This window comes from Vespa velutina, chromosome 17 (genome assembly GCF_912470025.1).
Source record: "Vespa velutina chromosome 17, iVesVel2.1, whole genome shotgun sequence".
NCBI classification, from domain to species: Eukaryota; Metazoa; Arthropoda; class Insecta; order Hymenoptera; family Vespidae; genus Vespa; species Vespa velutina.
In genome coordinates, this window is record NC_062204.1 from 4,559,479 (window position 1) to 4,578,105 (window position 18,627).

At 34.8% G+C, this 18,627-nt stretch overlaps 3 protein-coding genes and 1 long non-coding RNA gene across 17 annotated transcripts in view; 3 read left to right on the plus strand and 1 right to left on the minus strand.

The window, feature by feature from the left end:
• Positions 1 to 2,241, plus strand: part of LOC124955015 (ionotropic receptor 25a) — a 36,871-nt gene extending 34,630 nt beyond the window's left edge. For all 12 annotated transcript variants that reach the window (XM_047508807.1, XM_047508806.1, XM_047508810.1 and 9 more), the window contains 3 exons: positions 318 to 1,150; positions 1,251 to 1,580; positions 1,675 to 2,241. In XM_047508807.1, coding sequence (XP_047364763.1) covers positions 318 to 1,150; positions 1,251 to 1,580; positions 1,675 to 2,029 — 1,518 coding nt within the window. In that variant the 3' untranslated portion in view covers positions 2,030 to 2,241. The remainder of the gene's footprint in view (positions 1 to 317; positions 1,151 to 1,250; positions 1,581 to 1,674) is intronic.
• A 540-nt stretch (positions 2,242 to 2,781) lies between these two features.
• Positions 2,782 to 4,721, plus strand: LOC124955016 (mitochondrial RNA pseudouridine synthase Rpusd4-like). 2 transcript variants are annotated; one of them, XM_047508814.1, is made up of 4 exons: positions 2,782 to 3,306; positions 3,533 to 3,629; positions 3,693 to 3,891; positions 3,973 to 4,721. In XM_047508814.1, exons 1-4 carry the CDS (start codon positions 3,066 to 3,068, stop codon positions 4,459 to 4,461), a joined length of 1,026 nt encoding a protein of 341 aa, XP_047364770.1. In that variant the 5' UTR covers positions 2,782 to 3,065; the 3' UTR covers positions 4,462 to 4,721. The 2 variants fall into 2 exon arrangements, with proteins under 2 accessions (XP_047364770.1, XP_047364769.1); XM_047508813.1 differs by having other exon boundaries at positions 2,783 to 3,306; positions 3,413 to 3,629.
• A 3,874-nt stretch (positions 4,722 to 8,595) lies between these two features.
• Positions 8,596 to 17,696, plus strand: LOC124955085 (alkaline phosphatase 4). Of its 2 annotated transcripts, none has more exons than XM_047508985.1 (8): positions 8,596 to 8,752; positions 10,148 to 10,249; positions 10,908 to 11,128; positions 12,031 to 12,223; positions 13,712 to 13,878; positions 14,235 to 14,546; positions 15,510 to 15,939; positions 16,343 to 17,696. In XM_047508985.1, the coding sequence occupies exons 2-8, from the start codon at positions 10,165 to 10,167 to the stop codon at positions 16,570 to 16,572; spliced, it is 1,638 nt and encodes a 545-aa protein (XP_047364941.1). In that variant the 5' UTR covers positions 8,596 to 8,752; positions 10,148 to 10,164; the 3' UTR covers positions 16,573 to 17,696. The 2 variants fall into 2 exon arrangements, with proteins under 2 accessions (XP_047364941.1, XP_047364942.1); XM_047508986.1 differs by having other exon boundaries at positions 8,617 to 8,752; positions 10,789 to 11,128.
• On the minus strand, positions 15,976 to 18,189 carry LOC124955086. The gene is made up of 2 exons (XR_007102751.1): positions 18,131 to 18,189; positions 15,976 to 18,040 (listed from the first exon to the last, which is right to left on the minus strand). It is a non-coding gene; the product is annotated as an uncharacterized LOC124955086 (long non-coding RNA).
• Positions 18,190 to 18,627: the final 438 nt, after the last annotated feature.

Sequence of the window (18,627 nt, forward strand, 5' to 3'; positions counted from 1 at the left end):
TATTGGTACCTTCAAATGTCAAGCCTCTCTCCCGACTTGATCCTTTGAGGCTTGTCTCAAGCAAGAGCTATCTCGCATCGAGAATCGCAAGGAGATCAATCGAGAACGTTCGTCGCGTCCGATGCAGGCGGAGATCTTTCAGGGATTTATCTACCTACATATGGTTACGAAACTTTATAAATGGAATTTCTATATACTTCGTAGACATATTTCCTTCGATATTATATTTTCTTTTTTTCCCCCGCTATCATATTAATTCGCCCATTCTCGTTGATGAATAAGTTTTGGAAAAAGTTTATGATACGTCTTGTTTTAAGGTCATCAACAGTGTCATCGTAAATAGCACAGCGGTGACGAGCTACAGGGTCGTGACGGTTATCCATCCGCCGTTCGTCATGTACAAGGAGGAGACAGGCGAGTGGTATGGGTTTTGCATCGATCTACTCAACGAGATACGCCAGACCGTCGAGTTCGAATACGACATACGAGCGATAGATGATTACGGCGAGATGAGCGAGAATGGCAGCTGGAACGGTATGATAAAAGAGCTAATGGAGAAACGAGCGGATATCGCGCTCGGTACACTCTGGGTTATGGCGGAGAGAGAGAAGGTCGTTGACTTTACCGTCCCTTATTACGATCTCGTTGGTTTAACGATAATGATGTTGAAACCAAAAACTCAAACGTCCCTTTTCAAGTTCCTCACTGTCCTGGAAAACGAGGTTTGGTTTTGCATACTCGCCGCTTACTTCTTCACGAGCTTCCTCATGTGGGTCTTCGATCGTTGGTCACCCTATAGCTATCAAAATAATCGCGAAAAGTATAAGGACGACGACGAGAAGAGAGAGTTCAATTTGAAGGAGTGTCTCTGGTTCTGTATGACCTCGTTGACACCCCAGGGCGGTGGGGAGGCACCAAAAAATCTCTCGGGACGTCTCGTCGCTGCTACCTGGTGGCTCTTTGGTTTCATCATAATCGCCTCTTACACGGCGAATCTTGCCGCGTTTCTCACGGTCTCTAGGCTCGACACGCCGATCGAATCTTTGGACGATCTTAGCAAACAGTATAAGATACAGTATGCGCCAGTTAAAAATTCTGCGGCGTATATTTACTTCGAGAGGATGGCTCACATCGAGGCTCGATTTTACGAGTAAGTCCAAACGAGAAACTCCAAATAGAGATATCCAGTTGAGCGTTATCACCAGATATCATATCACCAGAGATTTATTCTTTAATTAAATTAATTGCAGAATATGGAAGGATATGAGCTTGAACGATAGCTTGTCGGAAGTGGAAAGGGCAAAATTGGCCGTCTGGGAATATCCCGTCAGCGATAAGTATACGAAAATGTTTCAGGCTATGAAAGAGGCTAATTTCCCGGCTACCGCGGAAGAGGCAATTAGACGGGTTCTACGTATTGATTCGAATAATGAATTCGCCTACATCGAAGATGCATCGACGATCAAGTATCTCGCTATGACGAATTGCGATGTTATGCAAGTAGGAGAAGAATTCTCGAGGAAGCCTTACGCTATTGCCGTGCAACAAGGCTCACCGTTGAAGGAACAATTTAACAATGCGTACGTAAATAGACGTAAATATAATTTATTTCGTTCCTTACATAATTCACAGGATAATAATTATAATAGGTTATTATATCTTTTCAATACGTAGGATTTTAATATTGTTGAATAAGAGAAAATTGGAGAAACTAAAGGACAAATGGTGGAAACGTAATCCCGAAAGGAAGGACTGCGGGAAGGAGGACGAGCAGAGCGATGGTATTAGCATTCACAATATCGGTGGTGTCTTCGTAGTGATTTTCGTGGGCATCGCTTTCGCTTGTTTAACATTAGCTTTCGAATATTGGTGGTATCGTTATCGGCCAAAAGCCATTAAAGCCTCGAGTCGGCAAGCCGCCTCGACTCCGAACGGCAAAACTGGGAAAGCCGTAAGACCAATAAGATTCAATTTACAACCGGCACCCACTCAAGGCTTTCAAGCTGCTCGATTTAAATCGAGGTTTTGAATGTTCCCTGCTTTATACACATCCATACGTACTTTATACGCATCATACATATCGATATGAGTTTTTGCGTTATATGATTTATGTGCGCGCATGGCCGCTCTCAATATCTTATCATATCGTCGATATATACATATTTGTCTAACGAATATTGTGTCTCATACGTTCGGTATGACTCTAAACGATTTTCTAATTAAAATAGAATATTGCCTTTCTCAACCGTATCCTTTTCTGATCCCTCTCCTTCGATTCTTTTTCTTTTTTTTTTTTTTTTTTTTCTTTTCACGTTGCCACGCGCGTTACATACTTTCCTCGTTTTAAGAATGGAAATTGGACAATAAGCAGCGACACAGAGGCATTCTTTGCCAAAGAAAAAGCAAAAGAAGAAAATTTCTCTACTGCCATTATTTGTTATTTTTCTTATCTGAAATAAAAAAAAGTTCCATCATTCGTATCAGTCACAGTCGAAAAGATTTTTTACAACAAGTTGCAAATGATGGAAAAGAACAAATTCATCCTTTCAAATTCATCATCTTTCCGATCGATACTTCTTCGGCAACTTTTGGAAAACTTTCTGTTGTAAAATTTCCGCCACAACGCAATAAGCTGAACACTCAATTAAGTCTCATTGGCATTGGCCAATCTTTTATAGATTAGACCCGTTCGAATCAGCCAATCGGCTTTCATTTCTCCCAAATGCATCGCACGCAACGCAACGGCATTTTGAACAGTTCCAGAACTGCGCAGGCGCTAACACGTACATGGCGCACGAGGTAGAAAGAATTGAGAAACCAACGAGAAATATTTGTTTGAAAGTATTTATATATGTAAATCTTGCTCTTTCTCATAAATATCTTTTAATAATTAATGTTGCGTTTATTTCTTCAACGTAACACATATATCGGAACGTATTATCAATGGATCCTTCGATAAATATATTTAAGGTTACAAAGTTGTATTAAATATGAAAAGGAAAAGTATTCTTTAGTTTTATTATATACGAGACGCAGTAACAACAATTACGTCGGGATTTTATGCGATGGGAACAGGCAATATTAATAATATGCCGAATGTGATATTAAAATTTTCCTTTTCGGCACCATTACGTGCTTGCACGACGAAGAAACAGCGTCAGAAGTTTCTTAATAGACATTTCACCGACGACGTAAAGTATACCGTGAAAAAAGAGAAAATCATTCATCCCTATCGCAAGTTGCACCCATGGAAATCTCATGAGAGCTTCTCCCAATACTTGTTAAATAATGTTATATACAACAAAGGTTAGAGAAATTGTATATGTATTTATTATTTACCTCGGATACAACGAGAATATCTTTCCTTTTTGTTTCATCACTTTTCTTCTTCATTACCTTTCTTTGTTTACAGACGGATTGGTTGCGATAAATAAACCATACGGCATATCAGCCAGAAAGCCAATGCTTTTAAATAATAATAATAATAATAATAATAATAATAATAATAATAATTTCAATGTTTATTCCATAGTGCCAAATGGCGTGGATTATACCTTAGAAGATAGTATGCCATTTTTAGCAGAGAAATTAGGATATGCCGAACTTATTATAGTTAAAACGCCAGAAAAGTAAGTTTTCTTATAAGAGAAATATTTTTCTGATCTTTATTATGTGTTTCGCATTAACTGCAGATTTATGAGCGGCGTAACGCTATTAGCTGCGAACAAAACGTTGCAAGATGCTATAAATTCTTCTTATCAGAGTTCGATAGGAATGAAAATTCTTAATAAAACGTATTGGACTGTCACTTCAAGAGTACCAAGTCAAATAAAAGGAACGGAACATTTGTGTATGTCGAAGCTGTTTAATCGATCAGAATCTGAAAAGAGGGTAATTTTATTTTCTACCGTGCTTATGTCGCCGTGCTGTGTACCAATTTTATTTACTTTATTCCATATTATAAATTTATAGGTAGTAATTGAAGAGAAATGGAGTAAGAAAGCGGAAAAGCGGCGAGAAATAAAAGTGTTAAATATCGAATTTAATATCATCTCAAATTCAACGAACAACCTAAGTTCTTTAATAGAGATGAAAGCGTCAACCATAAAATGGCATGCTTTACGTTTGTTCGCTTCAACCAGATTGTATACTCCAATTCTGGGAGATAATATTTATGGATCTAGAATACAGAATATCGCAGGCAAATGGTTATTAGTAAGTCCATTTGCAAAGACAAATAATAATTTAGCAGAAGTGAATCCTAAACTGTTGGAAATATTATATTTAACTAAAGCTAAACGGGAACTAATACCTTGCCACGTTCATGCTCGAAGCGTAATTTTACCAAAATTCAAGGGCGAATCTTTGACGATAGAAGCACCGCTAATATCGCCATTCGACTGGACTTGCAGGCAGTTGAAATTTAAAAATATACCCGAGTTACAGGAAATCAACGAATAGAGAAAGTCTTTAGGCTCGGCGAACAGCCATATACATGTACATATACATGTACATATACAAGTACATATACATGTACATATACATGTACATATACAAGTACATATACATGTACATATACAAGTACATATACATATACATATACACACACACACACACATATATATATATATGTATATATGTGGCGCTGGAATATTTTCATCGCATGTAAATCCCATTTGTGGGACACAGGAATGATAAGAAATAAAAATTATTTCAACATATATTTAATAGAGATATTTAATGAACTACTTGAGAAATATTGTGTAAAATAATTAATGACTTAGTACATGTTTGCCTTTTAATATTCTTCTCATAAGAATTCGTCTACCCTCAGGCGTAGACATCCTTGCATGCCATCCCAATCTAGTAACTCGTTTGTACTCTGAAGGTTTTGGAAAGTTATACCTCGGTTTCGTTATGTAGAAGAATTTTGTTCTGACGGATGTGAAATTCCATTGACACTGATTCGATCCAAGATTCGGTAAATTCAACGATCGAACGAGCCCATTGCTTGACGTATTGTGTCTGTTGGGAAGAGATATTTTTAAGAATGATCTCATTACATATGCAGACACTGACGTAAACGAAATATATATAAATAAACGAAATGGGACGTACGGTAATGCATTTAAAATGCTAGAAACGAATCGGCCGAACATCCTTTAACACGTTTATCCCACTATTGGGATACTTCTCAAAGATACGAAGGTTAGCATAGCTAAATAATCCTCAATACTGTTTTTCCTGGTAAGAGATGGCGCTCGCGAAAAGGCGAACTGTGGCGACCTCGTTGCAACTTTTACGCCACCTCCGGCAAAACGCATAACTAACACGCCAGCAGGTTGGTCGGCCCACGTGGGGAAGACCAACCAAACAAAGTGAGAGCAAACGACAAAGAAATCATACATTCTTTCTTTGATGCTTCTTAAGCCATAGCCATTGATAATCCGATTAAACTAAACTGTATACCTAACCGAAGTTAAATAAATATATATGGCAATTATTGCTTGACCTGTAAAGTTTCTTTTTACATCGTCGACGAAAAAACCCCAGACGAACGCCATTTCGGCGTAATCGATGAATTATTTGCCTATCCGCAGGAGTAATTCATTTATTAATATCAATCTTTTTGATTTCATATAGAACGTGCGAGGATAAAAAGAAAAGTAATAATTTTTAACGTTTAAAACGTTACGTTTTGATTAATGACTGGACGAATTTAACAGATCCATAATAAGATATTAAATGTCTAAGTAACGAAGATTAAAAGTTTCAGCCACGGTAGATATTTATCAAACTGATAACTGTTAACGCGTAATAATTCATAATGCATACGTAAATAATATCGAAAATAATAATATAATGACTCGACGGAAAGATGTGCATTTACTTAGGGATTAATCGAAAACCGGCATAATGCTCTTTAGCCCTTAGTAATTATCAAACATCTCGTCGTTCACGATAATTATCACACATCGTTCTTCATAGAAATATGAAGTCCTTTCCTGACTTTCACGTGATCGAGTCAAAAGGTACACGTCGATGCCTCTCCAAGATCATGGAATGTCTTGTTCGAGCATATAATATCCGATTCCGATTAATCGTCCTATAGTTTTCTCGAATTACGCGAACGTAAAGACGAGATGTAAATACGCATCTAAGTACTATCATTCTCGTGCACGATGTTCGTCACGTGCTTACGTACTACCTGTCGCATCACGCTCTCGATACGATCTTTTATATACCTGTTGTTTTCGCAAAGTAGAAACTTCGAGCGACTTTGAAAGACGGTATCAAGTTAGCTTTCCTCAATATCGTTTTATAACTCCTTCCGAGATAGAAATTATTATAGATACGCAAACTTAATTTATTCATGCGTGCATTCTTTTTTCTTACACTCGTGAGAAAGAAGTAATTTTTAGATCGTTATCTGTAGATCTAAGAGAAAAGACGTTTCTACGAACTCGATAGATATTAAAAACATGCTATTTCATTTTCAAATCTGTATAAATATATATATATATATATATATATATATACATATGGTATCTTTAAATGTTACGTTAAATATTACAATTTAAGGGAATTCACAGATAAGCCGTTAGATATCGGTCTTTTTGCAAATTGGAGAACGCTTATGCATATTTTTTTTCGCTTCTTTTTCGTTTTGCGCAATATTTTTTGTTTCGTGGACATTGGATTTCATACTCGGCGGATCGCGTAGAAGCCGTTCACTTTTATACCCGGGCGCGAATCAGATCTGCTCCTAGATATGTGGATATGAGTCCGATCCTTTGATTCTGACCCGATGAAAAAAGATCGGAGTTCTTTTTTCATCGGGTTCAGAAGCTGGAAGGTGTTACCATTACATCCTTTGCGGAAGCCATGTAATCCGTTCCATCCGTGCTAATGCGCGTATAACATTCGTAGAATAGGCGAATGGCTGGTGCCCGTTTAGTTACCCGCAGTAAAAGCAAATAATCCCAATCAAAATTGATCATCGACCGTTTTAATCGGCCTTATCGTCGGCCGACATGACGAGAAAGTAGTCTGAACGATCGTCTTCTTTTTTTTTTTTTTCTTTTTCTATAATATAAAGTAAAATGTCCTATCGGTGTCGACACGATGGCGTAATATTATGAAAAGTGAAGATCAATTTTGTTTAATTCGAGCGAATCCTAGCCCTCAACTCGTTTTCGAGGAAAAAAGATGTGATTTTGAGACGTGCTCGAAGGAAAGCGTCCTTCCTACGATAAATATAAGAAATCTGTTACGAGCAAGTACCATTCGTAGGCACGATCGCACGTTAAAAATGCTCAGACGTACCGTCAAGTTAAATCTTTATAATAAATATCTACAAAATCATCGTTCCTTTGGGCAACAGTAATTTGATAAGAACAGTATATGCACGTCAAGAAGGAAAATATTGAAAACGATCTCATAAGTTATTAATAAGACGCAACTCGTTCTAATGCGTGTAATCAATTCAGGATGCTCAACGAACGCTGGAAAGAAGATCCGTTGCAATGATCTATCAGCTATTAAGAACGAAGAGAGCAATATTGTTCGTCGAAAATTAATTCAAAGTACGCTTGTATCACGAAGATCTCTCTATGTGAAACGATAAGAGTTATCTTCAAAGATCCATAGAATAAATTAAACCTGTATATTCAACATATTAATATGTTCTACTTTCGAAAACATATGGATTTATAAATTTTCCTCTTTGACCGTATTTCTTTCTTACTTCTTATTTCTCGCCATTGAAAAGAAAAGAGTAGGAAAAGAATAGAAAGAAAAAAAAAAAAAAGAAAAGAAAAAAGCGTGACGATGAAAAATCTACGAAAGAAGTTTCGGAGACCTTGAAAGAGATAAAAAAGAGAATAAACTATCGTTCGTGCGTAGAAACAGTAACGACTTTGGTCCAAGTCATTCAAGTCTATGTAGAATCACTCTCGGATAAACGTAAAGAAACTCCTTTCATATTCTTTTTCACATTAAGTGACTACTGTAATATCTTTGTGCCCATAACGAGTTTCTCTCACTCTCTCTCTCTCTCTCTCTCTATATATCTATATATATCTATATACATATATATACATATATATACATATATATACATATATATACATATATATACATATTAAATCATGTAGCGCTTTGAACTCTCATACTCATGCATATATATATTTCTACTTTTTCTTTCTTTACCTCACAAAATTAATCCTCCATATCCAAAGGTTAATGTTCATTAAGTAGAAGTTTTATTTATTGTTAATATAGTATAATTCTATTGGCATAGGTCGTAGTATTATTTTTTCAAAGAGTTTTCTAATTTCCAGTTGAAAAATTAGAAAGAGCGAAAGAAACAATTTGGACACTAGACGAATATATTTATTTGGTTGGTGGGTCGCGCTCACGAATTAATCTATCCTGGACATAAGACATAATGACATTGAGTTCTCTTCAATTACGGTCGGATTAGCAAAGCACGAGGGGTCCCCCCCCTTCCGTACAGAATCCGTACCCAGTGTCCCTTGCACGCTCTCTCCACCTCGTGCACAATCTGCCACGGCCTTTGAAACGCTATATAAAGTGACAAACTTCCTCGGTGGCTCGGTATTAGCGTTAACACGGTATCACGATACGACCGGCTGTGTTTCGTCGGTCCTTGGACTCGGTCGGCGAGAAATCACGACAGAAAGAACGAACAATATAACGATAAACATACAGCAATATCAATCATCTCGAGGTTTTTATTTTTTTTCGATTGTTTCGACTGTGTGATTTCTCTCTCTCTCTCTCTCTCTCTCTCTCTCTCTGTGTGTGTGTGTATGCATGTGCGTCTTTTGATCGAAGCAAAATTCTCCCGATAACAAGAGTTTGAATGATTTTTCAAAAAAGACGATAAATATTTTCCAACTAATAAAAGAAAAAGAAAGTGGATAAGCACGTGTTCGTGATATATTGGAAATTCGTTCGAGATTGATTCCTTGATAATACATACTAAGTAGATACATACTTATCTCGTTTATCAACGATCGCGATTTTGAAGATACTTCGATAATCGATACGATAACCCTTTGGAGTGATACTGATTTTCTTTACGTAAGGACAAATATAGGTTACTCGTCTATTACCACCACGCGAGCAATGCCGTTGATGGTACGATACCGTCGTGTACACTGTACATGCTAATCGATCGGGCATCCTATACATACGTACTTACATACATATATGAAACTTTATATTCTACTCTATTCTCTCTTTCTCTTTATTTATTTTCTTTTATCTTTATTTTAACAAATGAGAAATACTTCATCGAAGCGATAACTTTATTGTTTTATCCGCTTGGTAAAAAATTTAGCATTTCATGAACAGTCGTTAAATTTGTCTTCTTATATTTTGTAACAACCGTTTATCGAGTTCTGTATATGAAACGACGTAATACGAGATATATTTGGAATTATCGATTTTCTCTTTTCCTTTAACCCTTTTGTTTTTTATTGAGAATCGGAAAACTTTCGAATCACAAACTTTCGTGTGTATGTGTGTGTGTGTGTGTGTGTGTGTGAAACATGTTTTGTTGAACATGTAAGATACAACAATTTCTTTTCATTTCTCTTTCTTGAGATTAAAATATGATAAATGAAATTAGAATATGAATTCAATCACCTTAGGATTTACTACTTGTAGAAATTACAGCAAGAAACGATAATCTCCCGATCGTATTAGATCACACGTTGTAATCTCCTGCAAAAGAACTCTAGCAATCATTTTCAACGTTCGATTTAAATCGATTTTATACGCTTGTTACGCAGATATTATATAATTATTATCGACTGTTAGCGAATAGTTCTTTTTCTAAGAAGGAGAAAAAAAAAAAAACTATAGCAACGTATTTCCAGTTATTCTCCAAGTAATTATTAAGAAACGTCACGATTCACGAGAATATAAAGAGGATGACTTATTACATTTGTTATTGCATTTAGTTGATAACTTAAGGTGGACAATTTTTAATTGCAAGAGTTACGAAACTATAGGCAAAGTTGGAAGGATGATGTGTTGTTAAACGCAAACGAATTGTTCACCTTAAAAATTGTCGTAAAAAAACTATATTCTAACGACGATTCTTTTTACTTTACAGATTGAAAAATCATAAATATGAAACGTCTCGTCGTGCTAATTTGCATAATACTAAGTCTTCAGGATTCCACGGCCTTACGAATGGGATCCATGGATTACGAAGGTATGTTAAAATTATAATGCTTGTTGAGAGCTTTTTAATCTCTTACACCTTAACTATATCGTTTCTTCGATTATTTTAATACTTTGCATTTATCGACGATTTATGCGATTTATAAGGCAATTTCTTTCCATTACATCAAATAAGATTGAGAAGAATAAAAAATACAAATAAACGGTCATTTTTCAAATAATAATTAGATCAATGAAAATAGATTGATTTATCATCAAAATAATTTCAATTTTTTCTTTTTTTTTTTTGATTCGCACCAAATACAATGTAAATTCATCAAAATATATACACCGAAGATACATATATACGTAAACATGCGCGCTGCTGCTCCGAAGCATATCTATCTACGTAGCATAAATCGCGAGCTTTTGTTTTTTTTTTTTTTTTTTTCTTTGTTTTTTTTTTCCCTCCTACAAAGAAGAATAAAATGCGGATCATTAACGATCCTGCTTATTATGTTGTATTAACACTATGTATGTGAGTAGATGTCTGCATTTCGTTCGAATATCTTATGACATGGAAATAAATAGGTAGAGATAAAAGGGGAGAAAAAACTCGACATAAAAAGAAACAGAAAAAGTGCGATTGTTATCGCGAAAGAAAAGAATTATTCCATTGGCAACGAAGCGAAACTCTGATCTCTTATCAGACATGTCCTTCTGGATGAAGTCCGGACAAGAAAATCTTCAAAGGATCTTGGCACATCGGGACATCGAGAATCGTGCCAAGAACGTGATCGTATTCATCGGTGATGGAATGGGCATTAGCACGATAACAGCTGGCAGAATTTTGACGGGACAGTCGAAGGGTCTCTCTGGTGAAGAGTACAAACTCGTTTTCGAAGATTTCCCCAGTACTGGCTTTTCCAAGGTATTTTCTTACTTTATTATGACACCCTATCTAGCAATGGAAGCAGATATTGTTTTCATTTACATGCATACTTATGCATAAGAGAGGAAAGAATTTTTTATGCGTAAGAAAGTTAAACTTTTTTCCTTTCTTTTTATATTCATACATACATACATACATACATCTGTCTGTCTGTCTGTCTGTGTGTCTGTCTGTCTGTGTGCGCGCGCGTGTGTGTGTGTGTGTGTGTGTGTGTGTGCATATATATACATACATATATATATATATATATATATATATATATATATATATATATATGTACTATTTCAAGGAGAATTTCATTCGTTATGTTCTTTTTTTGCAGTCACAGCGACAACGTTGTTCTTCGTTTTATCTTTTTGATAGACGTCCGACAGTCGTTAAGAGACAGATATCACGCGTAATTATCGAATATGCCGGGCAACGTTCCGCATACGCGAGATAATCTCTTTGTCCGAGTACTTGATTATAAAAATGTCAAAAGCGCGAGTTGTTTTACATAAGCTCGAGAAAAAATAGTAGTACTAAATCACAATGTCATTGGCGAATCTATCTGGTATCAATCTTGTTATATTTTCCTTTTCAGTCAGGATGAAACGTGACTAATTGGACATTCTTTCGTTTGAATTTATTTACTTGTATCGTATTCGTTCGTTCTCGTCTCGTTGAAGTGGACGTCGCTTAATTGTCTCTCATACGTCGTCATTCAAATCGGTGGTTAAACAAATGCAAAAAAAACTCTTTACTTACGAAATTAAATTTAATAATACATGTATGCATGCAGATAAACTATTTATATTTAACGCGTTTTATCTCGATTAATTATTGTTTTGTAATAATTGATTTACAAGATTTACGATTTTACTGCCTATCTACTATTTCAGACATACAATGTTGATAAGCAAGTACCAGATTCAGCAGGCACGGCCACAGCGATGTTTTCCGGCGTAAAGTGCCGATATCGTGTTATCGGATACGATGCTAAGGCACGTTACAATCATTGCGATAAAGCGATCAATCAATTGAGTAAATTAACCACGATCGCCGATTGGGCCCAAGAGAGTGGTATGGACACAGGTGAGTGTGCCTTGTCGTATTCTTTTTCCCTTTCCATTCTTCCGTGTGAAAAATTCCGTGTGATCAAATGTATGTAAAGCGAAATGTCTCTGGTGAAATCATTTAAAGCTTGATAATAAAACGAAGATCGTAATGTTTGTTTGGTGTGTCTTGATAACGACAAAAGAAAAAAAAAAAAAAAAAATACCAAAGAAGAAGGATAGAGAAAACGAAAAAAAGGAAGGAAGAAAAAAAGAAAAAAAAAAAGAAAAAGAAAAGGAACGAATTTTACATCTAGCGGATATCTTAGAGAACTTTTAGGGAGTCAACGAGTGATAACGTAATTCGAATGTAATTCGAAACGTAATAAAATGTTAATTCGCGTAGCGACGAGAAATTTACTTTTTACGCAGAAGCGCGTATAAACGTATTCTACATATGTATATGAGTTTATTTGAGGATTAAAAGTAACGCGAACTTGACAGCGTTGATCGTCTTCGATGCTCGCTAATCCATTAATTCGGTCTACATAAAGCGCCATGGACATTCGAGTACGTAATTAAGTATCTGTGTTGAGTCGACCTTGTTAAGAATTGCGTCTACACAGTGAAAGTACTTACGTTCAATAAGCCGGGGAGGTCGTGAGCCGACCTTCTCTGTTATCGAGGACGATTTTACCACGACCATGACTGATTTCTCCTTTCGGGAAATGAAAGCAAATTTTATGCATCGAGCATCGACGTGCATCCCCGCCTCGCCTCGCCACAGGTTCGACATATCGTTTGCTATCTCGCTGACTCGAATCCTAATTTATCTACGTTCTTATTATTTACATTCAACAGTTGTACAAAATTTAACGATAATCGAACGCGTAGATTTTTGTGCGTAATTAAAAAATGAGCGAACATTTTGAAAAATAGGAATAGCTTACTGTTACCTGTTATCGATTCTGTTCTGATTAATTTCGTTCGCAAAGTTAAATTCGATTCACGAAATTCTCGTGACTCATTTGAAGTCGTGATTGATCGTGAATTTTTGAAATCAAAGATGGAGAAAAAAAGGTCACGCGCAATTTTTTATCGCATATCCAGTTCAATGGCTTTTCTTAAATAAGCGATCTCATAAACACCGATCTATTTCATTGAAAAGTGCCAAATATACTTTCTCCTTGTCCAATTTGATTCGTTATCTGGTTCGAATGTATGGACATAATTCGAGAGTTTCGAATTCTAGTTAAAATTCTCTTATATGCAACGATATAATATGATAATGATAATGATAATAATTCATAATGATAATATAATTATTTTCTGCTATTCATTAATTTTTATCTATCATATTTTTTATTATGACCTTTTGCGTGGAAGGAAAAATCAAAAGAATCAAAAACAAGTTCATAATATAGATAAATAAGAGGGAAAAAATATTCTCGATCGTTACGATTCGAAAGGTTAAGCGTGGCAACGATAAAAATTCAAAATCAATTCAGATTATAAAGTCATTTTGTAGGTTTCGTCACTACGACCCGCGTGACCCACGCGACTCCAGCGGGGCTCTATGCTCACGTGAATAATCGTGATTGGGAGTGCGATTCGGAGATACCAAAGGAGTATCGAGAATGTACAAAAGATATAGCTAGGCAGCTCGTCGAGGACGCACCAGGAAACGGTTTCAAGGTAAATATATTTCCAAATTGATTCTACTCCCATCATTTTACCGGTTCAAAAGTCTTTTTTGAGAGTTGACTGCCTTTTATGGAAGATATATGCTGCCCTTTCTAAGTGTCGTGATGGTCTTTCGTTCGTAAGGAAAAAGAAAAAGAAAAAGAAAAAGAAAAAAGAAAAAAAAAAAAAAAAAAAGAAAGAACGTGCAATAGAGATTTTTAGATTTGAGCTTTGGGATTAGATGTATGATTAGATCGATTACAGCGACACTATTATTGTTCGTACATATCGATTCCCGTAGAAGATTATGGTATAAGAGAGAAATTAAGCTATAAGATCGAATTTAATCAAATTGAAATGACCATCAGGTGATAATGGGCGGTGGAGCTCAACATATGGGTATGACTATGGAAAAGATCGACAAAGGTACTTGTACCAGAAACGACGGTAGGAATTTGGCCGAGACGTGGATAAAAAATAATCCCGATGGGAAAATGGTGACCGACGTTGACGAACTAATGTCCGTTGACATTGGTAGTACCAGCAAAATTATGGGGATTTTTGCACCTAGTCACTTGCCTTATCGCGCTGAGAAGAATAAAAACGTTCCGTCCTTGGCGAACATGACGATGCAGGCTATCAGATTGCTCAGAAAAAATAAAAATGGATTCCTCCTGATGGTAAGTCTCGTCTTGATAATAATGATTAAAAAAAAAAATATATATATATATATATATATATATATATATACATATCAAGAAAAAAGATTGGAAAAGATGGGAAAAGTCAAGTGGAAAGTTACGTGGCAAGCCAATAATTTGTTGATTTCGCCTAATTTCTTACTAGAATTAGAGTTTCCCGGATGCTTCTCAAGGCAGTAGTACTTGTTCAGATAATTCTATGCGTAACTTTAGAAGTTGATACAGCGGCACAGTGACTTTACTTTAACGACTTCTTAATCATAAAGTGCGTATTACAGTAGAACATTCAGGAACGATCCATTGTTTGCACCGACTTGATAACGTTATGATATGATACTCCTATATCATCGTATTAAATTGGTAGCATGGATTTAGCTTTAGTAAGTAGACGAGACGATATACGTAAGATAATAGCTTCGTGAAGTGTTTGTATGATATTTTTAATGAAATTTAATAATTTACTTGTTAAATTATTCAACTTTTTTGAACACGAAGAGAGATTATTTAGAAAATGAAGAGAGATTTTCAAATCGTTCAAATATTTCCAAATAAGAGTAACCTTAGTTTAAGAGTAAAGTTAAAAAACTGTAAAGAGTAAAATATTATCAACTCTATTACATAATCTTCTTAGTGAAGAACTTGAATGCGAATAGAGGGTTACAAAAGTTGCAAAATTATCCATGGGTATAGTATGATTCACTTACAGCTTTAGCGCTGTAGTTGGATCGTTAATACAATCCTCTCTCTCTCTCTCTCTCTCTCTCTCTCTCTCTCTAACGGATGATTCGTCAGCAGCGAGCAAAGATTTCGCCGAACTTGTTTCAACTACATCAGGCATTCAAGATCAATGTCAATCACACATTGATATAGTCACACTTTAGACGTACTTGCATACATATATTTGTTGCAACGATACAGATTAATACTCTACTCGTTTACTAGGTCGAAGGTGGAAAGATAGACATAGCACATCACCAAAACTATGCAGAGCTGGCACTTCGCGAATTATCTGAACTTGAAGAAGCTGTGAACGTTGCCTTAAAACAGGTGAAACTGGACGAGACTTTGATAATCGTTACCGCCGATCATTCTCATTCTTTTACGGTGAATGGCTATCCTGATAGAGGCAACGACATACTTGGATTAGCAAGTAACATGGCCAATCCGGATAACCAAAGATACGAAACACTTACTTATGCTAATGGTCCAGGATTTTTTTATCATCGTCGAAACGACAGTAATAACGTCAATGAGACCTGGATAAACATAGAAGAAAGCAGAGATCGTGACGATATATTTTATATGCACATGGCTGCTCAATATCTGAAGGATGATACTCATGGTGGTGAAGACGTTGGAGTTTACGCTATTGGTAATTATATTTATAAAAGAAGAAAAACAAAAAAGAAACAAAAAAGAATATTTTTAATAAAAATACATTAAATTCATTTTGATTTAACTCTTAAATTCATATAATTGAGAAAATCTTTGTCGATACCTATGAAAACTATTCTTGAAATGGATCTATCGCATTATGTTATATTTTTGCAATATTATTTATCCAATTTTTACTTCACTCACATGAATTAATATTAAATGTTCTATGCTTCTGAATTTATTAGTATAATATTTTCATCTTACTAAATATTTAAAAGGAAAAAAGAGAAAATCATGCATTAAGAAGTTAATCTATTACTCTTATACATTTCTTTTTTTTTTTTGATTGACCTATTTCATTCATTCTATCTATTAAATATCCAATTTATTATTTTTAGGTCCCTACTCTCATCTCTTCCGTAGTACATTCGAACAAAACTACATAGCTCATGTGATAGCTTATGCGGCTTGTTTCAAAGACTGGCCATCGCACTGTGATAGTGCGTACAGTCGGTACTTTTACGAGTTGTCGAACACGAGGGGACGATCAACGGCAGCGTCGAGTTTCGCTCCTACGTACACGATATTCACGATACTTATCTTGATGTCAACTTTGATGAGGCCTTGATGAAGGATCATCCTCATTCGTAGCACTCAGCACAGTATATTACATTTTTCTTTGTCCAAATCGTATCAATGAATTACCATAATCAAAATTTTAAGAAGCCTTGTACCACGATTCTCTTTCTCTCTCTCTCTCTCTCTCTCTCTCTCTCTCTCTCTCTATCTCTAAATACGCACACATAATATACATATATATTTAATTATTTATTTCGCGATAAACATGCGATAAACATGTCAAGTAAAAGTTTTCCAATTTATCCAATATATAAATTAAAAACATATGTATATATATATATATATATATATATATATACATATACATATATATTTTTAATTTATGTTAAAATTTTCATTACAAGCTTCTTGAACTTTCCAAACGAACGGTACATGATATCTTGATATTATGATACGGTTACAAAAGATTGAAGAAAAAACATTTTGTTTGTTTGAATATAAGAAATAATTTTGTCTTTTGTATCTTTGACATAAATCCTTCTTCTTCGATGAGAAAAGAATGTCAGATGATCATTAATCGCATGCTCGAATACTGTTATATTGCTAGTATACTCTAATTAACACGAGGCCAAATATCCACATTGTGATTGTTACATTGTTATTTTGTGTAATATTTATCGAACGGTACAGATAGTATTCAACCTGTATGTATTTTAAAATAGTTATATAATATAAGTAACAATTTTAAGCCCGCAATGTATCCACATATGTACTTTCATATGTATGCATGCATAAATAATCATTCTGATGTTGCGACGTCTTCTGTTTAACATGGCTCTCAGTTGGTTAAAATACTTTGGGTTTTTATCAGAAAATACTTCTTTGAATTCTGTTGTAATATGTTGAGCCAATTCAATATGCATTATATTCGTCGAATCCGTATTAAAAAAAGAAATTTAAATTACTTTGAGAAAATATTATATATATATATATGCGTTTATAATATTGTAAAATTTCTCACCTAATCACAATTATTTAATTTTTGATATGTATATCCACGTAACCTTGAAGTTTTACATGGCTTCTGTCACTATTTGTATTGTGCTTTTTAATATTCTTTAAATTCAATGTTAATTCAATGTAAAATATGTTGAAAAAATAAATTTTTTAAAAGAAATCGAAAATATTATAGAACAAAAAGTTCCTATACAAAACACGGCATATATAATAAGACTACAATGGAACACATTAACTTGTACAATGCAGTAGATAGTTTGTTAAAATTAATGTCTAACTTATATATAAAAATAGTATATACGACGAAATAAAATCGAACACGATTAATTAACGATCAACTATTAATTAGAGTATCGTTAAAAGACGAAAAAGGTATCGATAAGTAACGAAAATAAAGCTGAAAAATCCGAGAAATAAGTATGACATCATAGCTGCAAAGGAGAAGCCAAAACGCCGATAATATTATCGCGGATATATTTTTAACAAGACGACGCAATGACCTGCAAACATACATGCATAGAAATCGAATTTTGAGAAATCGATTGATACATAAAATAAAGATGTACGTTAGAAAAGAATACACTAATAACCTGTAATTAACAAGAGAACCGAAGGTCTGCTGCGACTGATACGACGATATAATTCCAAATGGCGGAATCACTAATAGCGAGAAGACTAGGTGGACCTACGCGCAAGCGCAGAAACTCACCTGTAACTCGTCACGTTCACACCCCGCGAAACATGTAATTTTTCGATTTATCAAAGCAAAATATGGAAACATTAAGAATATGATATAGTAATTTAAAAATTACCTAAACGAATACTACGTTAGTGGAAAATATTAAAAATATTTAATCATTAAAATTCGACAGCTACGGAGATATAATTAAAAAATATGAATCAAATTTTAATAATATATATTTTCGGTAATTTTATAATTATTTAAACGATTTTTATTGCACGCGGGATAGAATAAAGTAATATTTAAACAATAGTTCATTTATTTAAACATTGGAAAGTCTGAATTGCGCGTAGGAATTAAAATAATTTTGATATAAACTTCTGGTACTTTAGAATTTTCATTTCG